The sequence below is a fragment of the Sciurus carolinensis genome, chromosome 3 (assembly GCF_902686445.1).
Source record: "Sciurus carolinensis chromosome 3, mSciCar1.2, whole genome shotgun sequence".
NCBI lineage: Eukaryota > Metazoa > Chordata > Mammalia > Rodentia > Sciuridae > Sciurus > Sciurus carolinensis.
Genome location: NC_062215.1, coordinates 92,864,823 through 92,881,069, shown reverse-complemented (window position 1 = coordinate 92,881,069; position 16,247 = coordinate 92,864,823). Strand labels below are relative to the sequence as shown.

The 16,247-nt window shown below is 33.0% G+C and overlaps 1 protein-coding gene across 1 annotated transcript in view; it reads left to right on the top strand.

Annotated features, from left to right (window-relative positions):
- Lrp1b (LDL receptor related protein 1B) overlaps positions 1-16,247 on the top strand; it is a 1,852,169-nt gene that overhangs the window by 1,207,836 nt on the left and 628,086 nt on the right. Inside the window, 2 exon segments of the mRNA XM_047543195.1 lie at positions 5,796-5,927; positions 7,233-7,460. Of these exon segments, the coding sequence (XP_047399151.1) occupies positions 5,796-5,927; positions 7,233-7,460 (360 nt within the window).

Here is a 16,247-nt window from a genome sequence, read left to right as displayed (position 1 = left end):
TTTCTTATGTGTGTATATTTTAAATAAGGCATTAGGGCTAGGGGTGTAAGTCAGTGTTAGAGTACTTGACATGTGCACAGCTCTGGGTTTGAGTTCCAAAACAGAAGTAAGTAAGTAAATAAATAAATAAATAAGTAAAATAAGAAATTCACTTGAATTTTCCATTGTCAAATGTCAAAACCGTCATTTGATGATGTTTGCATTGGGAAAACAGGAATTTAGATTAGTTTTTAATTACAAAGTGCTTCTAAAATTACATTCTTTACAAATATTAAATTCGTATCTAAAGGAAAATTGCTAATATGGGTAAATTACTTTATCATATTAGTAATTATTTGTCTGCCAATAAGTTCATTAAGGTTAATTATTAATATAAAAATGTCTACATTGTATGGAGAAAAATCTTCCTCTTATTGAACAAATTAGATTCTGGCATTCTTCTGCCTTGAACCTAGCTTTATTAGGTAAATAAATATCAAGCATATTTTATATTGCATCAACATTAGCATATATTTTATTTGAATTTATTTAGATAAACCAATTGTTTGGCATTAAATTGTTTGGCATTTAATTTTTCCTGATGGGAAATGGACTGTAATTAAAAATAGGTTGCATGAAATAAGAAAATATCTTGAACAATATTGTTTTCTTCACAAGGTACACATCAGTTTTGTGGGTTTTCATAATTAACATTGGTTCTCCTGTAAATTATTGTAGCTATGCATTATTGAATCTTTTTTACCTTCAGCCATGATGTGCTTTAGAATATTAACTCACTTTCCTAATTTTCAGATTGCTGCCATTTTGGAGCATATACTAACATGCACTCATGAGCAGGCAAATGAGTTAAAATGTTCTTAGGGCTGAAAATAATCTTTATCATAGAAATTTTAAAAAACAATTTAAGTGTATATAAGTCATAGTTCCTGCCAGTATAATACATCTAGTTCAGACTGACAAACTATAACCTCAGCCTAAATTTACTCCTCTCTTTTTAATAAACAAAGTTTTATTTGAGGGCAGCCACTGCCATTGATTTAACCATTGTTCCCTGGCTACTTTTGTGGTAAAAGAGTTGAGTAGTTTGCATAAGGCATGCCAAAGTGAAAATATTACCATCTGGCCTTTTCCAAAAAAGAGTGACAATTATTGTTTTAGTTAGAGAGAGATGTGTATATTAATATAAAGATATGAATTTTTGCCACAAATTAGAAAACAGCAGCAGCCGGGAGTTTAGTTCAACAGTAGTGCAGATGCTTAGCAAGCAGGAGGACCTGGGTTAAATTCCCATCACCAAAAGAAAGGAAGGGAAAAAGAGGAAAAGAAAGAAGATAAATAGAAAATATGATAATAAACAATAAATGATCTTAAGTTTTGTAACATTAGTAATAACAATTAATATTCCAAAGTAGAAAATCAGCAACTCTGGCTTCATTAGAAAACATTTCATGACAGAGAAAGAATTTGAACTGTGTCTTAAGGAAGATTAATGTAAATATGTTGATGGAATTCTAAGGGAAAAATGATCAGGTAGAAGTGGAAAAAGACAAGCTATAGGTTTTCAGGGAACAATGAAGAATCCATTTTAGTGTGTATACAATATGTATACAGAAGGAAACTGGTAGATGAAACTGGAAAACAGGTTAGTATCTTAGAAAGACAAAATGGTATATTTGGGGTAGTATGATGGAATACTAGTTACATGGCTGTAGCCATCATTCAAAGATGAGAAAATAGTATTTTCTGTTGTAAGGGGATAGGGCAAAATGGAATAGAAACACATATTAAGGAAAGTCTGACAATACTTGACAAACAATTAAATATGGTAGAGAAAGATAAGTGAAAAAGGTTTGCTTACAAGACTGATGACTTTTTTAACAAAAGTAAACATAATGGACTAGTGCTATGGTAAAAGAGTTGAGTAGTTTGCATGTCTTATGCAAACTAGAATAAAGAATAAGAACTAGAGAGTGAATAGGAGTAGCAGGTAGATCATTCTGACTAGTGCTGAGGTATCATAGAAGAAATGTTGGAGATAGGATGAGAATTTGTGAGCTAGACAGTGGAAAATAATCTAAAATTGTTAAACATATCAGATATCTGGTCAAGTCTGTATTTTAGAAAGATAACTAAATGTCTGGGTAAAGACTAGAGATCAAGAAAGTAGTTAGAAATTTACTATTCTAACTTATGGAGAAGATGGAGAATTGAACTGAATAAACTGGTGAACAGAGAATTAGAGAGAATGGAGGACAGGGTTAAAGTGTAGAAACTTAAGCTACTTGATAGGAGTTCTTTGTCTTGTCTGCTTTCATCTACCAGCTCTTTTCATCATGTTTGAGACAAATAGGGGTTTGTAAATATTTAAACAATGTATAAATGAAAGGTGGAGGGTGCTACAAGTGCCTCTAAGGTTATTTGTTTGTTAATCTGGAGTTTAGATAATATAAAGTATCAGTGAAACCAGTTGGACAGCTATGTTTGCATTTCATAATTTAGGACCTCTTAGAACATTCTATTGAAAAGTCAGCATTTTCCATCTCCTGGTTCCAAATGTAATGGAATATTTTTGGTGTTATGGGAGTTCACAACCTCTGTATTGATACTGGGTATTTCAACATTATATGTTTTAGTCAGCTTTGCATTGCTGTGACAAAAAGACCTCAAAGCACAATTAAGAGAAGGAACATTTTATTTTGGTTTAGGGTTTTAGAGATTCAGTTTGTGGTCAGCTGACTCCATTGTTCTGGGCCTGAGGTGAGACAGAATATCAAGGTATAAGAGCATGGCAGAGGAAAATTGCTCAGGACATGATAAACAGGAAGCAGAGAGAGCACCATTCATCAGGGACAAAATGTAAACCTGAAAGGCATGTCCCCAGTTACCTACTTCTTCTTCTACACCCTACCTACCAATACTTACCACCCGGTTAATCCAGCCAAGTGTATTAGTCCACCAATTAGTTTATAGATGTCATGATCTCACCTCTGAGCATTCTTGTATTGTGTTACACATCAGTTTTTTGGAGGCACTTCATAATCAAACCATAACAGGTATTTCTTTTGAAATAGTTAATTGCTTTATATTAAGGGTACATAAACCTTTTCTATAGAGCTAGGTAATAAATATTAGCCTTTGTGAGAAATGTGGTCTCTGCTGAAACTGGTCAACTCTGTGTAATGTAAAAACAGACATAGATAATATGTCAACTAACATACCTGGATGTGTCAATGAAATTTTATTTACAAAAACATCAGTATACCCAATTTGGACCAGGGAGCACCATCTGTTAATCCCTGCCTTATGTTCAAATGTAAGTATTCTGAACCAGATTCCTTGATTTACTAATTAGGATACATAGTTCTATTCAAATGAATAGTTAGAAAAAGCATTTTAAAAGGATTAACAATGTTATTTCAAAGTGCGAAAAAATTAAAAGGGAAAGTAAAAATTATTTGTGAATTTTCCGAACTGTGAAGCACAAAAATATAACTTATATGTTACTGTATTATTATTAGTATAGATACAGATTTACAAAGTCAATGTAATATTTTTCTATGTAGATAGTTTAGTATCTTCAATTATAAAAATGTATTTTATCATAATTGTAGGATGCTGAGAAGAGGTGATATGATTCTAGGTTAAAAACAATGATATACAAAGTGAAATTCAGGTACCTGTCATGGTACTGTCATAAATTTTGCCTTTAATTTCCCTAAGAGGAATCATCCCCTGTATCATTGTTTTTAAACCAATCTCTCCTTCTCTTTCTTTTCCTTTCCTCTCCTTTATTCCTCTTTCTTTTTCTTCTTTTGTTCTTCTTCCTCATTCTCTTCTATCTTCTCCAAGTGTGGGAAAATCTCTTGCTACCTATAACAGAGGTAACCCTAATTCTTGTTTTCTAATAGTTCTCTACCATCACCTCTTCTTTGGCATTCTCTCTTGCAGTATCTTGTCACCTCCATAACCTGAACACCTACCCTCTGCTTCCCTAAACTGAAATCCCTTGGGGCCTCCAATTACAACAGATAAAATTATACAGTAAGAAAGAGCATACTATTTGGTGCTCTCTCTGTTAACATGCACTAAGAATCTCCAGGACATTTGCTTTCTTCTAACCGTTTTTGTTGTTGTTGTTGTTAATGGATTTTCTTAGAAGAATATCATTCTTTGGGAATCTCTCGTTTCCTTTTATTTATTTGTTCTTTTTAACAAATGCATTACTTTTATCATGTTGATGTAGGGAGTGCAACAGATTGCCTAATTCACACTGAATGTTTATCAAATTCAGTTATTTCTTATATCCTCTAAAGGCATAGTTCTTTGATAATGTTGTTCTTTGTGTTTCAGTGCCTTAGAAGACTAATTGTAACTATTGTTGTAGAGGAAAGGTATCTTTTTCTCTGCCCATACTGGGTTCTTGGATAAAGTTACTATAATAAAAGATTAAAAAGAGAAAAAACACAATCTCATATGAGGTTTTATAGATGAGGATCCTTGAGGAGGAAATGAAGACCCAAATAAATGATTAAAACCTATGTATTTTCATGCTAGACTTGATGAAGAATAGGCAGGTATGGAGAAATATAATAAGACAAAGGAGTTAGATCTAATGGTAATGAGCTAGGGGGAACCTAGCAAGGCCTGTTTTTTTTTCAGATTCTTTTCCTAGACCTTTTCAGAAATGAGAATATACTCCTTTCCTCTGGGTATACAGAGGGCAATTCATACATGAGATGCTTCAGGGAAAAGCAGAAAATCTTTCCTAGGTTTTATGACCTGCCTCAGGAAAGAAGGATAGGAAGAAGGTCAGTGAAACTTCTCTGCCTCTGCCATTTTTCAATATGCCTAGGTGAAATATTTTGGGGTAGCATGTCCTCAACCCTGTCACTTCTCAGAGCAATAGGTCTACCCATTAGAAAGATAACATTCATTAGTCAAAACTAAAATATTGCTAGTGAGGTCTGAAGCTATAATTTTTTCTGCCTTCAATTTAGTAGCTCAGTACTAAAAACTTTATTCTACTAAACAATTAAAAATAAAATTAAAGAGTAGTTACTGGTTAATTAAAATTAAAATCTTATCCAATAGTCATGATAGAACAAGAAACACAAAACAATAAGACCATGACATGGAACTGCAAATTTGATATTCTGTGATAAATTTGAATATATCATGAGTTATTTATACAATGAAATTTAGCAAGTATGTGTGTGGGGCAAACTTAGTCATGGAACCTTCTGATACAGAAAAATAAATCATAATGAAGTTAATCTAATAATGAAGTCAGGCATACATTTTTTCAATAGACCTCTGATTTCAGAAACAGGGGGCTTGAGGAAAGGGTGTATATTTAAGAGCAGTTTCCTAGGGAAAGTTTTTGGGGTGTTATCTTAAGGCAAGAAGGGAGATTAGGAAAATAATAGCCACATTGGAATTTCCAATGACTGAGTTATTTTATAGTCTACCTGAGTTTATTAAATTCAGTTTATTAGATTCAGTAATTATTCCTGATTATCAAACTAAAACTTTAAAAAGTCTTTGCTACTAAGACTCTTCATCTTAGTGGAAATTAAGGAAGTTGTCTTTCTTGTTATCTTTGAGGGGGAAAAATGTTTTTAGTAATGTAATGACTGTGTGCAATTGCCTATTATTGTCATATTAATCACCCTAGTAATGGGTGCTACAAAGGAAACTTTACTTTGAATCATTAAGTGAATAACCTCTGTCAACCTCAGAGGTTCACTAATACATTCTTCCATCTTCACTGTTAATATTTCACTGTGTAATTGCAGCTCCCAATCCTTGTGCAGCTAATGATGGCAAAGGGCCCTGCTCTCACATGTGTCTGATCAATCATAATAGGAGTGCCGCTTGTGCCTGTCCCCACCTGATGAAGCTTTCCTCAGACAAGAAGACCTGCTATGGTAAATTTCTTACAGTTCTTAACTAAAATTCAAATTGAATTCTCTCAAATTGTATTAGGTTTTACTCAAAGGAAAGTAAAAGAGGATTTTAACATCTTTAAAAACATTTTAGTTGTTGCTATTTCCAGCAACGATTGATGATTCGTCCACTTCCAGAGAGAGTGACAAATTTTTAGAATGTGTGATATGTTGCACTTTGCTATTTATTACCTTATTCATTTTTTCTTGCTATTTTCTTATTTGATGTGTTAGCAGAATTTATCTCTGCAAAGCAGGGAGATTTGTAAGTGAAAGTGCATTATCAGAAAATGATGATGTAAGTAACCTGCATGAAAAAGAGGTACTTAACAGCTTTAATCTCCTGCTCTTATTTGAAAGTCATTTTAGCATCATTTTGTAGAGGATTATCAACCTGAAAGAGATAAAATGAAATAAAATATATGACATGGAAAGATTTTTTAAAACATTTAAGCTAAAACACAAAATATTTATGAATGAAAATCAGAGTATTTTATTAATTCTTATTTTTTGTAAAGCAATTACTTAATATTATGGGCAGAAATGAGAATTATTCATCGGAAATTAATCCAGGGCGTTGGGTACATGTGGTTTTAAGTTTATATAATAGTAATATATCTCAAATAAAAATATTAATAATTGAGAGAGGGAAATTGAATAGAATATATGTAACTCCTACTTCTATATGATCCACTGGTATTCACAAACTCAGTGTAAAGAAAAATAACTGTGGAAGTAAAAACGATTCAACTCCTCACAGTGCAGCTACTGCAAATCTACAAAAGTTTACAATAAAAACATACTTTAAATTTGTTAAGCCCTAATTTTGATGGGGGAAACATGAATAGGAGTTTTAAAAGCAATGCCTAATTTTGTTTTGTTTAGTGGCAGTATAGAAAAAATGTTCACAGATTGTTTCAAAAAGGATTTAATGTGATAAAATATTGTAATAATTATGTAAAAACATGTTTATTTGAAATTTATATCACCTATGTATTTTAAGAAGTTTGGTTGGAATTTTAAGAACACACCAATTATGAGAATTTCTTGGCATTTCTAGATAAATAATGATGACTTAAGGACTGTACTTTGTTTTTTGTTTGTTTCTGTGAAGTACCTTGATTTAGAATATATAATTTCTACATGAATATTTTTATCAAATATTTGTTATGTTTGGTTTTAAAATTCTGTAATTTATTTAAAAAGTAATACCTTAGAATTTCTACTCTGTTTAAAACTTGTCAACTGTGTATGAAAAAAAACACCCAATTTCTATTCCTTTTCTAGAAATGAAAAAATTTCTTCTTTATGCAAGGCGCTCTGAAATCAGAGGAGTGGATATTGACAATCCATATTTTAACTTTATCACGGCCTTTACAGTCCCTGATATTGATGATGTTACTGTGATAGACTTCGATGCCTCTGAGGAACGTTTATACTGGACTGATATCAAAACTCAAACCATTAAACGGGCTTTTATTAATGGAACTGGGTTAGAAACCGTTATTTCAAGAGGTAAAAGATCTGCACAATCTGCACATATAAAAGTGTATATTATTCAACCTAAAATTTTCACAAGTCTTTTTTTATATTCTTTCCATATTGTTCTACTCTATACTGTTAATTGAAAGTTGGAATTGATTATTTAGAGATTTGGTAACATGCTCCATCCTTATGATTTTAGAATGCTCTAATTAAATGGCACACAGCAGACTGATAGCTAGAGAAGAAAAAAAATCAGTAATTTAAAATTTAGAGATATCTAAATAAATGGGTTTAAAGACTTTTGTTGATCGGTGCATGATTTTGCAGAGGTAATAGAAGATGTTGGGCAGGCCTGATATCCTTTTCTGACAAGTATAGTGCAAACTTCTCCTTCTGCACATTTATATGGAAAGTAACTATTAAAATAAGATAGGAAAACTGTTTCTACCCATCCCCTAACCCAGCATATTCAATCATAGGTACTTTTTAAATGTTGAATCACCTTTTTAAAAAAAATGTTACTTTTCCTAATCATAGACAGCATAGCTGAAGCCAGGTATGGTGGCGTATGCCTGTAATCGCAGAGAATTGGGAGGCTGAGGTGGGAGGATTATAAATTCAAAGCCAGTCTCCGCAATTTAGCAAGGTCCTAAGCAACACAGACTGTGTCTCAAAAATTTTTAAAAAGTTAAATTGGAGTGGGGATGTGGCTCATTGGTTAAATGACCCTGGGTTCAATCCTTGGTACAAAAAAATAAAGGAAGTATAACTTAAGTAAGACATACATGTAAGTGCTGTAACTGAACTGTAAATTTAGCCTTGAATTAGTTTAATATTTGCTTACATTTTGGCATATTATGTTTGAATGAGTTTTCATTGAGTACTTACTGTTTGCTGTCACTATAAATCCAAACAAGGCACAGTTTCTTGAGGGATTCATCAAGGAATGGAAGAAAGTGTAGCAATTCATAAAGATTTACCAAATCGCTTAATGCTTTGAAGTACACTGAAAATGTAAAATCAAACTGCATTTGAGCAATGATCAACTTCTTAATGAAAGCAATAAGAAGGGAAAGTTTTAAATTCAGAGTCCTTTTCAAGAAAGTTTTCTATATATAATACTAGAAGAGTAGTTTGAGTGCCCTATTACTCTTGTATTTAGGCTAGCTGATCTCAGGTTAGTATTGTTAAAGCAACTCCCCTGAATGACTCGGTCATAAGTTTGTTCAAATACTCACTTCAAACTTGCTAAAAAAAGGAAGCTTTTATAAAATGCTAATACAAAGATTTCTTCTTTGTGCTGGATATTTTTAAAAATTTTTAATTGTTCTAACTTGTTATACATGACAATAGAATGCATTTATAGATTTTGATTGATCAAGGTATGTGTGGGCATGTAACAGTGCCTGACTGAAAGCAATTAAACTCCTTGAAAGACCAGTAAAAGGACAATAGGTTAGGTAGACCTCCCACAAAAAATTCATCATATCCTAACAGGAAATGACCAACCAACTTTATAATGAATATAAAATACTTTTCAAAAGGCTCTCTGAATTGTATACAGATGAAGATGTGTGTAAAAAACATTTGGGGACAATTTTGCAAATTAGTATCTAGCAGTATTTGGTTAGTTCATCTTCAAGAAAATCACAGAAATTTGTTTCCATTTAGCAGACAACTTACAGGTTAACCAAAATTTTAGCACTAATATTTTCTTGTTAACATTTAATACGTATACTCATCCATATAAATAATTATTAATTCAGTCAGTTGGACAAATATTGGGATATTTCCTGTATTGGAATAAATTGAAGGGAACTAAATATGGAATGAAGAGTACAAAGTACAGAATGAGCAGGATTTACCTATATAATCTGAAGGAGCTGAAGAAATAGAAAACAAATGATGTCAATCTTCTTAGGACAAGTTTTTGATTTTTATGTCAATATTTAAAATAGTGTGACTCGAGGAAGTGTTTTAAAGAGGGTGGAGCATGCATTTACTTTGCCTGTGGAAGGTTACTGTAGGTCTTGGTCTTAATAGAGAGTTCCAGCTTGAGAGAAGTCCACTATACACTCTGAAGGATAGGCTAACTGATGCTGTGGTAGTTCTAGAAAGAGATGATAGAAGCCTGGACTAGGGAGGGAAAAACAGAGAGGGAGGCATATGGACAGAATATAGATATCAAACGGTACAAATATATAGAGAGGAACTTAACAAACAATTGGACCTGAAGATAGAGGAACAGCCTTATCAAGGACACCTCCTTTGTTTCTGATTTGCTTCACAGGTTGAACGGGGTAGCCTTCTTCTTCCAGGGTAAAAGCTTGTTAAGGACTGATACACCTTTCCATTAGCAACAAAACTTGAGAAGAATTTTTGACAGTTCAGTTTCTGAGTTCATTAAAGCCTCTCAAATCCGACAGTAATTGTACTCTATTTTATCCTTTCATCTTGAGGTTCCTATGAATGGCTCTCTAGAGAACTTGCTTCTCCTTTTTACACTGCTGGCCTCTCTATTTTCTCATTTAGCTGTTCTCCCTCTCTAGTACTGTTTCTTCTGAAACTTTATCTCCTCATCTTCCTTCATCTAATATGAAGCGAGCTCCTAATGCATCTATTGCTACAACTATCTCCTGTTATTTTGTTCCTAAGGGGATCATTTTCTGAGGGAAATACTGATTGATTCAGGCTTTCTGAAGGAACTGAGGAAGAGTTGCCCACCTTACCATTATCCATCCTGAAACAATGAGGTCTTCTTAATTTGTATACTGCCCACTTGATTTACTTGCTGTTAAGTAGCTTGAAGTAGGTCCGATTCAATTATGAGGAGAAATACATGACTACAGACACATTCATTGTATAATTTAGTAACAACAAATAAATGTAGTAGGTACATATAAACATACTGTTTTAGTCAGCTTTTCTGTCTCTTTGGCTAAAGACCGGAGACAAACATTTTTTGAGGCAGAAAAGTTTATTTGGTGCTCAAGATTTCATAGCTCTCAGTCCATAGATGCATCATTCAGGCCTGAGGTGATGCAAAACATCATGATGAAAGAGTGTGGAGAAGGAAATCAAATCAGGACATTGCAACAGGAAGCAGAGAGAGCTCAACTCACCAGGGACAAAATATGTACCCTAAAGTCATGCCTCTATAGATCTATTGTCTCTAGCCAAATCCTACCTGTCTACAGTTACCACTCAGTTAATCCCAATCAATGGATTAATGTACTGACTAGGTTAAGGCTCTCATAGCGCAATCATTTCACCTCTGAACTTTCTGATGACCTGAGCTTTTGGGGGCAACTCATACTTAAATCACAACACATACAACATACTCATATACACATACATATGTATAGATTGTTTCCTTTTTCACAAAAACAATGGTAAATTTATTCTAAGAAAAATACAACTCTAAGAATTAAAGACAAAATTCTTGTTAGCAGACTGTAGTTCTGTCCCCTGGTGGCAATTATTTTCCTACTTAGCTCACTGTGCCATCCAAATATTTTTCAGTTATTTGTGTTCTTGGGCTTACTGATCTGATATGATGAAGAATTCTGTCATTAATGTGATGTTACTATTATTGTATTTAATCTTTTCAAATGTGTTATTATGAATGAATTATTTCCATTCTGCAGATAAAAAAAACTCACAGAAGCTAAAACTCTGCCTCAAAGTCAAAGTGAGGAAATGATAGAGACAAATATTTTCTTAGGACCACATTTTTAAAACTTCAGTCATATTGGTCACTCTATAATAAGAGGGTTTGGGACTTGATCCTATTCACTGGGGACTAATTACATCACCCGTGGGTATTGTCCTATTAAATGTTTCCACAAACTCCCCCTCCCTAAAATTAATGTACTGTTCAGAATTATACTTTATTAGATAACAGATTCATCCCCCAAATTAAAAAGTACTGCTTGTAAATAACATGGTGAGAAAAAAAGAAAGACATTAGCATACCTTAAAATTCCTAATATAAGCCAGGAACATTACAGTTGACCTTTCAAATTTTTATCCACAATGTCTTTATTTTATGTAACATTTATTCCCTGTGTGGTACTTTGAGGTGTAGATTACACTCTTATTTTATAGATGAAGAAGAATTTGATTCAGGTTTTCCACTCTTGGAAATACCAGAACATTTTGCATCCAAATTTGGTCTCAGACTTTTTGGTCCCTAGGTCGTGCTCCTTTTCCTTGAGTATCCTTTTCTTTTCTAAATAAGGAACCTGACCATGTTGAAAGAGCTTTAACTATAACTGCATGGTCAGTGCATAGTATTCCTTCCTGCCATTCACTTCACTTACACTTTGCATTCTCTACAGAGATGACCTAATAGCATCCTGGTGAAGTACCCAGGTTAGTTCACTCTCTTGCCAAGGCTTTTGTTGATTATTCTGAAATATGAGGAAGAGCTTTTAAGGACATGTGGGCAGTTTTATGAGATTCTAGGTCACTGTCAACAGAATCTCATTCTTATTGGAAAGAGCACCTCTTGTGTATTTTAAAGCACCATTTTTTGAAAATGAAAGTGAGGACTACTTTGGGCAAGTACAATTACTTGAGCAAAGTATCTTTTTAATACTAATCTGTCTGAATTAACAGGATTATTAGGTTGAGTTAAGCAGAAAGTTAAAATGGATAAAAAAGGAGGATAAATATAAATTAGAAATGTAGCTTTTTTATTTCTATAAAAATACTCTCTTATGTGGTAGGAAATATCATATAGTCATATAGTCATATATTTTGTTTTTACCTACAAATGCATAGACTATTTTAACCCCAGACCTTATGGTCACTTTGCTACTATATAAAATGTAATTCTGTATGGTGGTTTAAATCTAACTGAACCTATTTGGGAGTAGATATCCATTCATATTTGAAATGTTATCCACTTATGCCAACAATTATCTTGTCAGTGAGTAGCAAAGATTCATTCCTTCTATGTTGTAAGATACTATATTTAGTTGTACCCAGTAATAACAATGCTTGAATATAAAAACAATTCTGAAAATTAGTACAGAGAGAATGAAAGAAATGAAAGCAGGTCAGTAATAACAGTGAGATCTAGATTTTGGAAACAGGCCTTGAATTAAAGTAGAAAGTTTTGATAGGGAACATCTGTTGTTTTGCTTATTTCTGAGCAGAATTTTCAATTTTCATTTTCACTTGGGATGTTTTTCGGTGCAAGAACATCACAGATGTTTTTTTCAACATCTGTGATTTTAAAAAGAAAGAAAGAGAAAGAAAGGAAAAGCACACTACAACCATACCCATACTTGACATTGGATAGAGAACTATGTATTTGTATTTACACTTGCTAAGTGTAGTTACAGTTGCTAAGCCATACTTTGTGTTTATTCTATATGTTTTAGTTAGAAAGATAAATATCCTACTTTGTTTTACTACATGAGATTTTTTTTAAAAAATTCATTCCATGTTCTAGATTCTATCTGGGATAGTCAATTGATGAGTTGATGTCAATTATTCAAAGCTAAATAATAAAGTTCATAACCACAAGGTACTTCATGCCTGGCAAAAGAGTAGGAATGAAAATAATTAACAAAACATATAAAGCTAAATGAAGTAAGGAGTTTGCAAGGATGTAAGCCTCTTCTCAGCAAATTAGAACATAGAGTATGCATTGCATTCTTACATGGTTTACTGACATACTCACTGAGGATATAATAATCAAGGTCTTGGGGAATGAAGGGTACCAAAATAGTAGCAAAATCAAACCATGGTGTGGAATCTATAGGCACAAAGATCTGAAAACTTCACACATAAAGAGGGGCAAGTAAGGAGGGGTAGCTAGACTTTGTAGAAGAGTGAACTAGGTTATTAGGAGGGCCATCACAAATGACCTCATATAAAAATAAGGAACTAGTGGTATTTTTGTTGTTGTTGTAGTTTAGTGAGACTCTGTTAGTGACAATTCCAGATATTTGAAGATATAATTATTTAGTATTAGTTTTTGAAAGAAAGCATTTCAAATTGTGGTTAAATATATGTAATATAAAAAAAATATATATTTGAGTAGTATTAAGTACATTTACATTTTGCACCTACTCTCCAGAAATCTTTTCATCTTGCAAATGTGAAACTCTGATTATTAAATTTATTTCTTCCTCTCACCAACCTCTATCAACTTCCATTCTCTATGAATTTAACTATTCTGGTACCTCATATGAGTGAAATCATACAGTATTTGTTTTTTTGTGACTGACTTATTTCACTTAGTATAATGTCCCCAGGGATTCTCCTTGTTGTAGCATGTGCCAGATTTCCCTTCCTTTTTAAGGCTGTGCATGAGCCATCTTTGTTCATTCATTCATCTATTGATGGACACTTTGGCTAATTCAAGTTTCTCCATGTTTGTTCATCCATACATCCATTGATGGACACTTTGGCTGATTCCAGTTTCGATGCTGTGAATTATTCTGCTTCAACATGGCAATACATCTGTTTCCTGAAGACACTGCCTTCAACTTTTGGGGGGCATATACTCAAAATTGGAATTGCCAATTATGTGTAATTCTCTTTTTGAGGACAGAGAAGCACCATTTTGTTTGAATAGTGGGTGCATCATTTTACATACCCCCCTATCAGCATACAAGGGTTCAGTTTCTCCTCAGATAATCAATTATTTTCTTAGGTGTATTTTAATTTTTTAAAATCTTAAACACACAAAGTCCATATGTATTTATAGGGTAGCATATGATAACTTGAAGTATGCATACATTGTGTTATATTTAAATCATGTTAAACATCTCTCTCCTAAATTGTCATTTCTTTGTAATAAAACACTTGCAATAATTTTTCTAGTGTTATTTATAACAGAATACATTATTATTATAAAAACCCTACTGTCACCACTTAATAGTACATAGATGCTCAAAATATAAGCTGTGCTCCTGTCTCTCTGACACAATTTCCAGAAATCTCTCCCGAAGATAGAGAAAAATGATTTGCATCTTCTAAAACTCATATTGCAATTGAATCCCCATTGTGAGGTACTAAGAGAGTAGAAACTTAATACTATTACAAATTTAGAAATGGGTTTTTGGGAGGATCAGATAAAGTCATCAGGGCGGAGCCCTCCTGATTAAGTGGTACCTCTGTAAGAGGGAGAGACCAGCCCAAACATATATGTGCTCTCTGTCTCTCGGCATGCAAAGCCCTACACCACCTCAGGACTCTGCCAGCAAGAAAGCCATTCTAACTCTAGAATGACTGACTCTAGATATTTATTCTTAATGTTAGGCCTCCAGAACTATGAGCCCAAATTAATCTTTTTTTTTAATTTAAAAAAAAAAAAACTACTGTACAAAAACACACCAGAACTTACTCATATCTAACTATAACTTAGTACCTTTTAGGAGCCTCTGTAACCACCATTCAACTCTCAACTTTTATGTGATCAACTTTTAAAAAAAAATTTTTTAGGTGTTGATAGACCTTTATTTTACTAATTTATTTACACGTGGCACTGAGAATCGAACCCAGTGCCTCACATATACTAGGCAAGCGTTCTACAACTGAACCACAAAACTGATCAACTTTTTTGTATTCTACATAGGAGTGACATCAAATGGTACTTGTCTTTTTCATGACTTATTTTACTTATTGTGTTGTTATCCAGTTCCATCCATGCTGCAAATGGCAAGATTTATCCTTTTTATGGCTGAATAGTATTACACTGTACATATGTAGCAAAATTTTCTTTATCCATGTATCATGTGATGGACACTTTGATTGTTTCCATTTCTTGGCTATTGTGAATAATGCTGCAGAGAACATGATAATGCAGATGTCTATTAAACATACATTTCACTTCCTTTGGATACATACTCAGTAGTGGGATTATTGGATCATATTATAGTTCTATTTTTTATTTTTCAGGAATTTCTGTACAGTTCTCCATAATAACTATTTTAATTTACACTCCCACCAACAGTGTGTAAATGTGCCCTTCTCTCCATATCCTCACCAGCACCTGTTATCTTTAGTATTTTGAATAACAGTCATTCTTACTGATGTGAGGTGCTCTCTCATTGAGGTTTTGATTTACATTTCCCTGATGCAAAGCACAGGATGTTAATTGAGTGTTTCAATGTCTACTTTGGAGAAATATCTGTTCAAGGTTTTTGCCCATTTTTAAATGGGTTTTTGTTGTTCAGTTCTAGTTTGAAATGTAATTTGAAGTACAAACTTCCAAATCAGAAGTTATTTTCTCTACCTCTTTGCAGGTATTATGCCACTGTCTTTTGGCTTCTATTGGTGTATGAGAATCCTCATGTTTACTTAATTAACTTTTCTATTATTATTATTATTATTATTATTTTTTTTTTGGTGATGTGTCTTTACTCTCTTGTTGCTTATTACATCTTTCTTTTGCCCTCCTTACAATGTTTTTATTTTACTTCATTAAGCCTATTGTGCCTCTTTATAGGTTTTGTGTTTCATGAGCCCAGGGAGGAAAAGCCCCAAGTATTATCTCAATTTTGTTTAACCTCCCCTCTCCAGTCTCTCCTTGGTGTACCCTGCTTAGATGTGCTACTTCGTTCATTCTATAATTCAGCTCCCTGAATCTTCTCTTCTTTCTGTACTAGCTCAAGTTACCTTCTTTCATTTTGCCTGGCAGTTCACTAGTCGAAGAGTGCCTAAGCTATTGATTAATATAGCCAATGAATAACTTTTTAATATTACAAGTTATATTTTGGTTCTCATTTACATTTTCTAAAAGGATTTTAAAATAAATTATTGAAGTTTTCTTATTATTTTAAAACATCTTTTACTTTT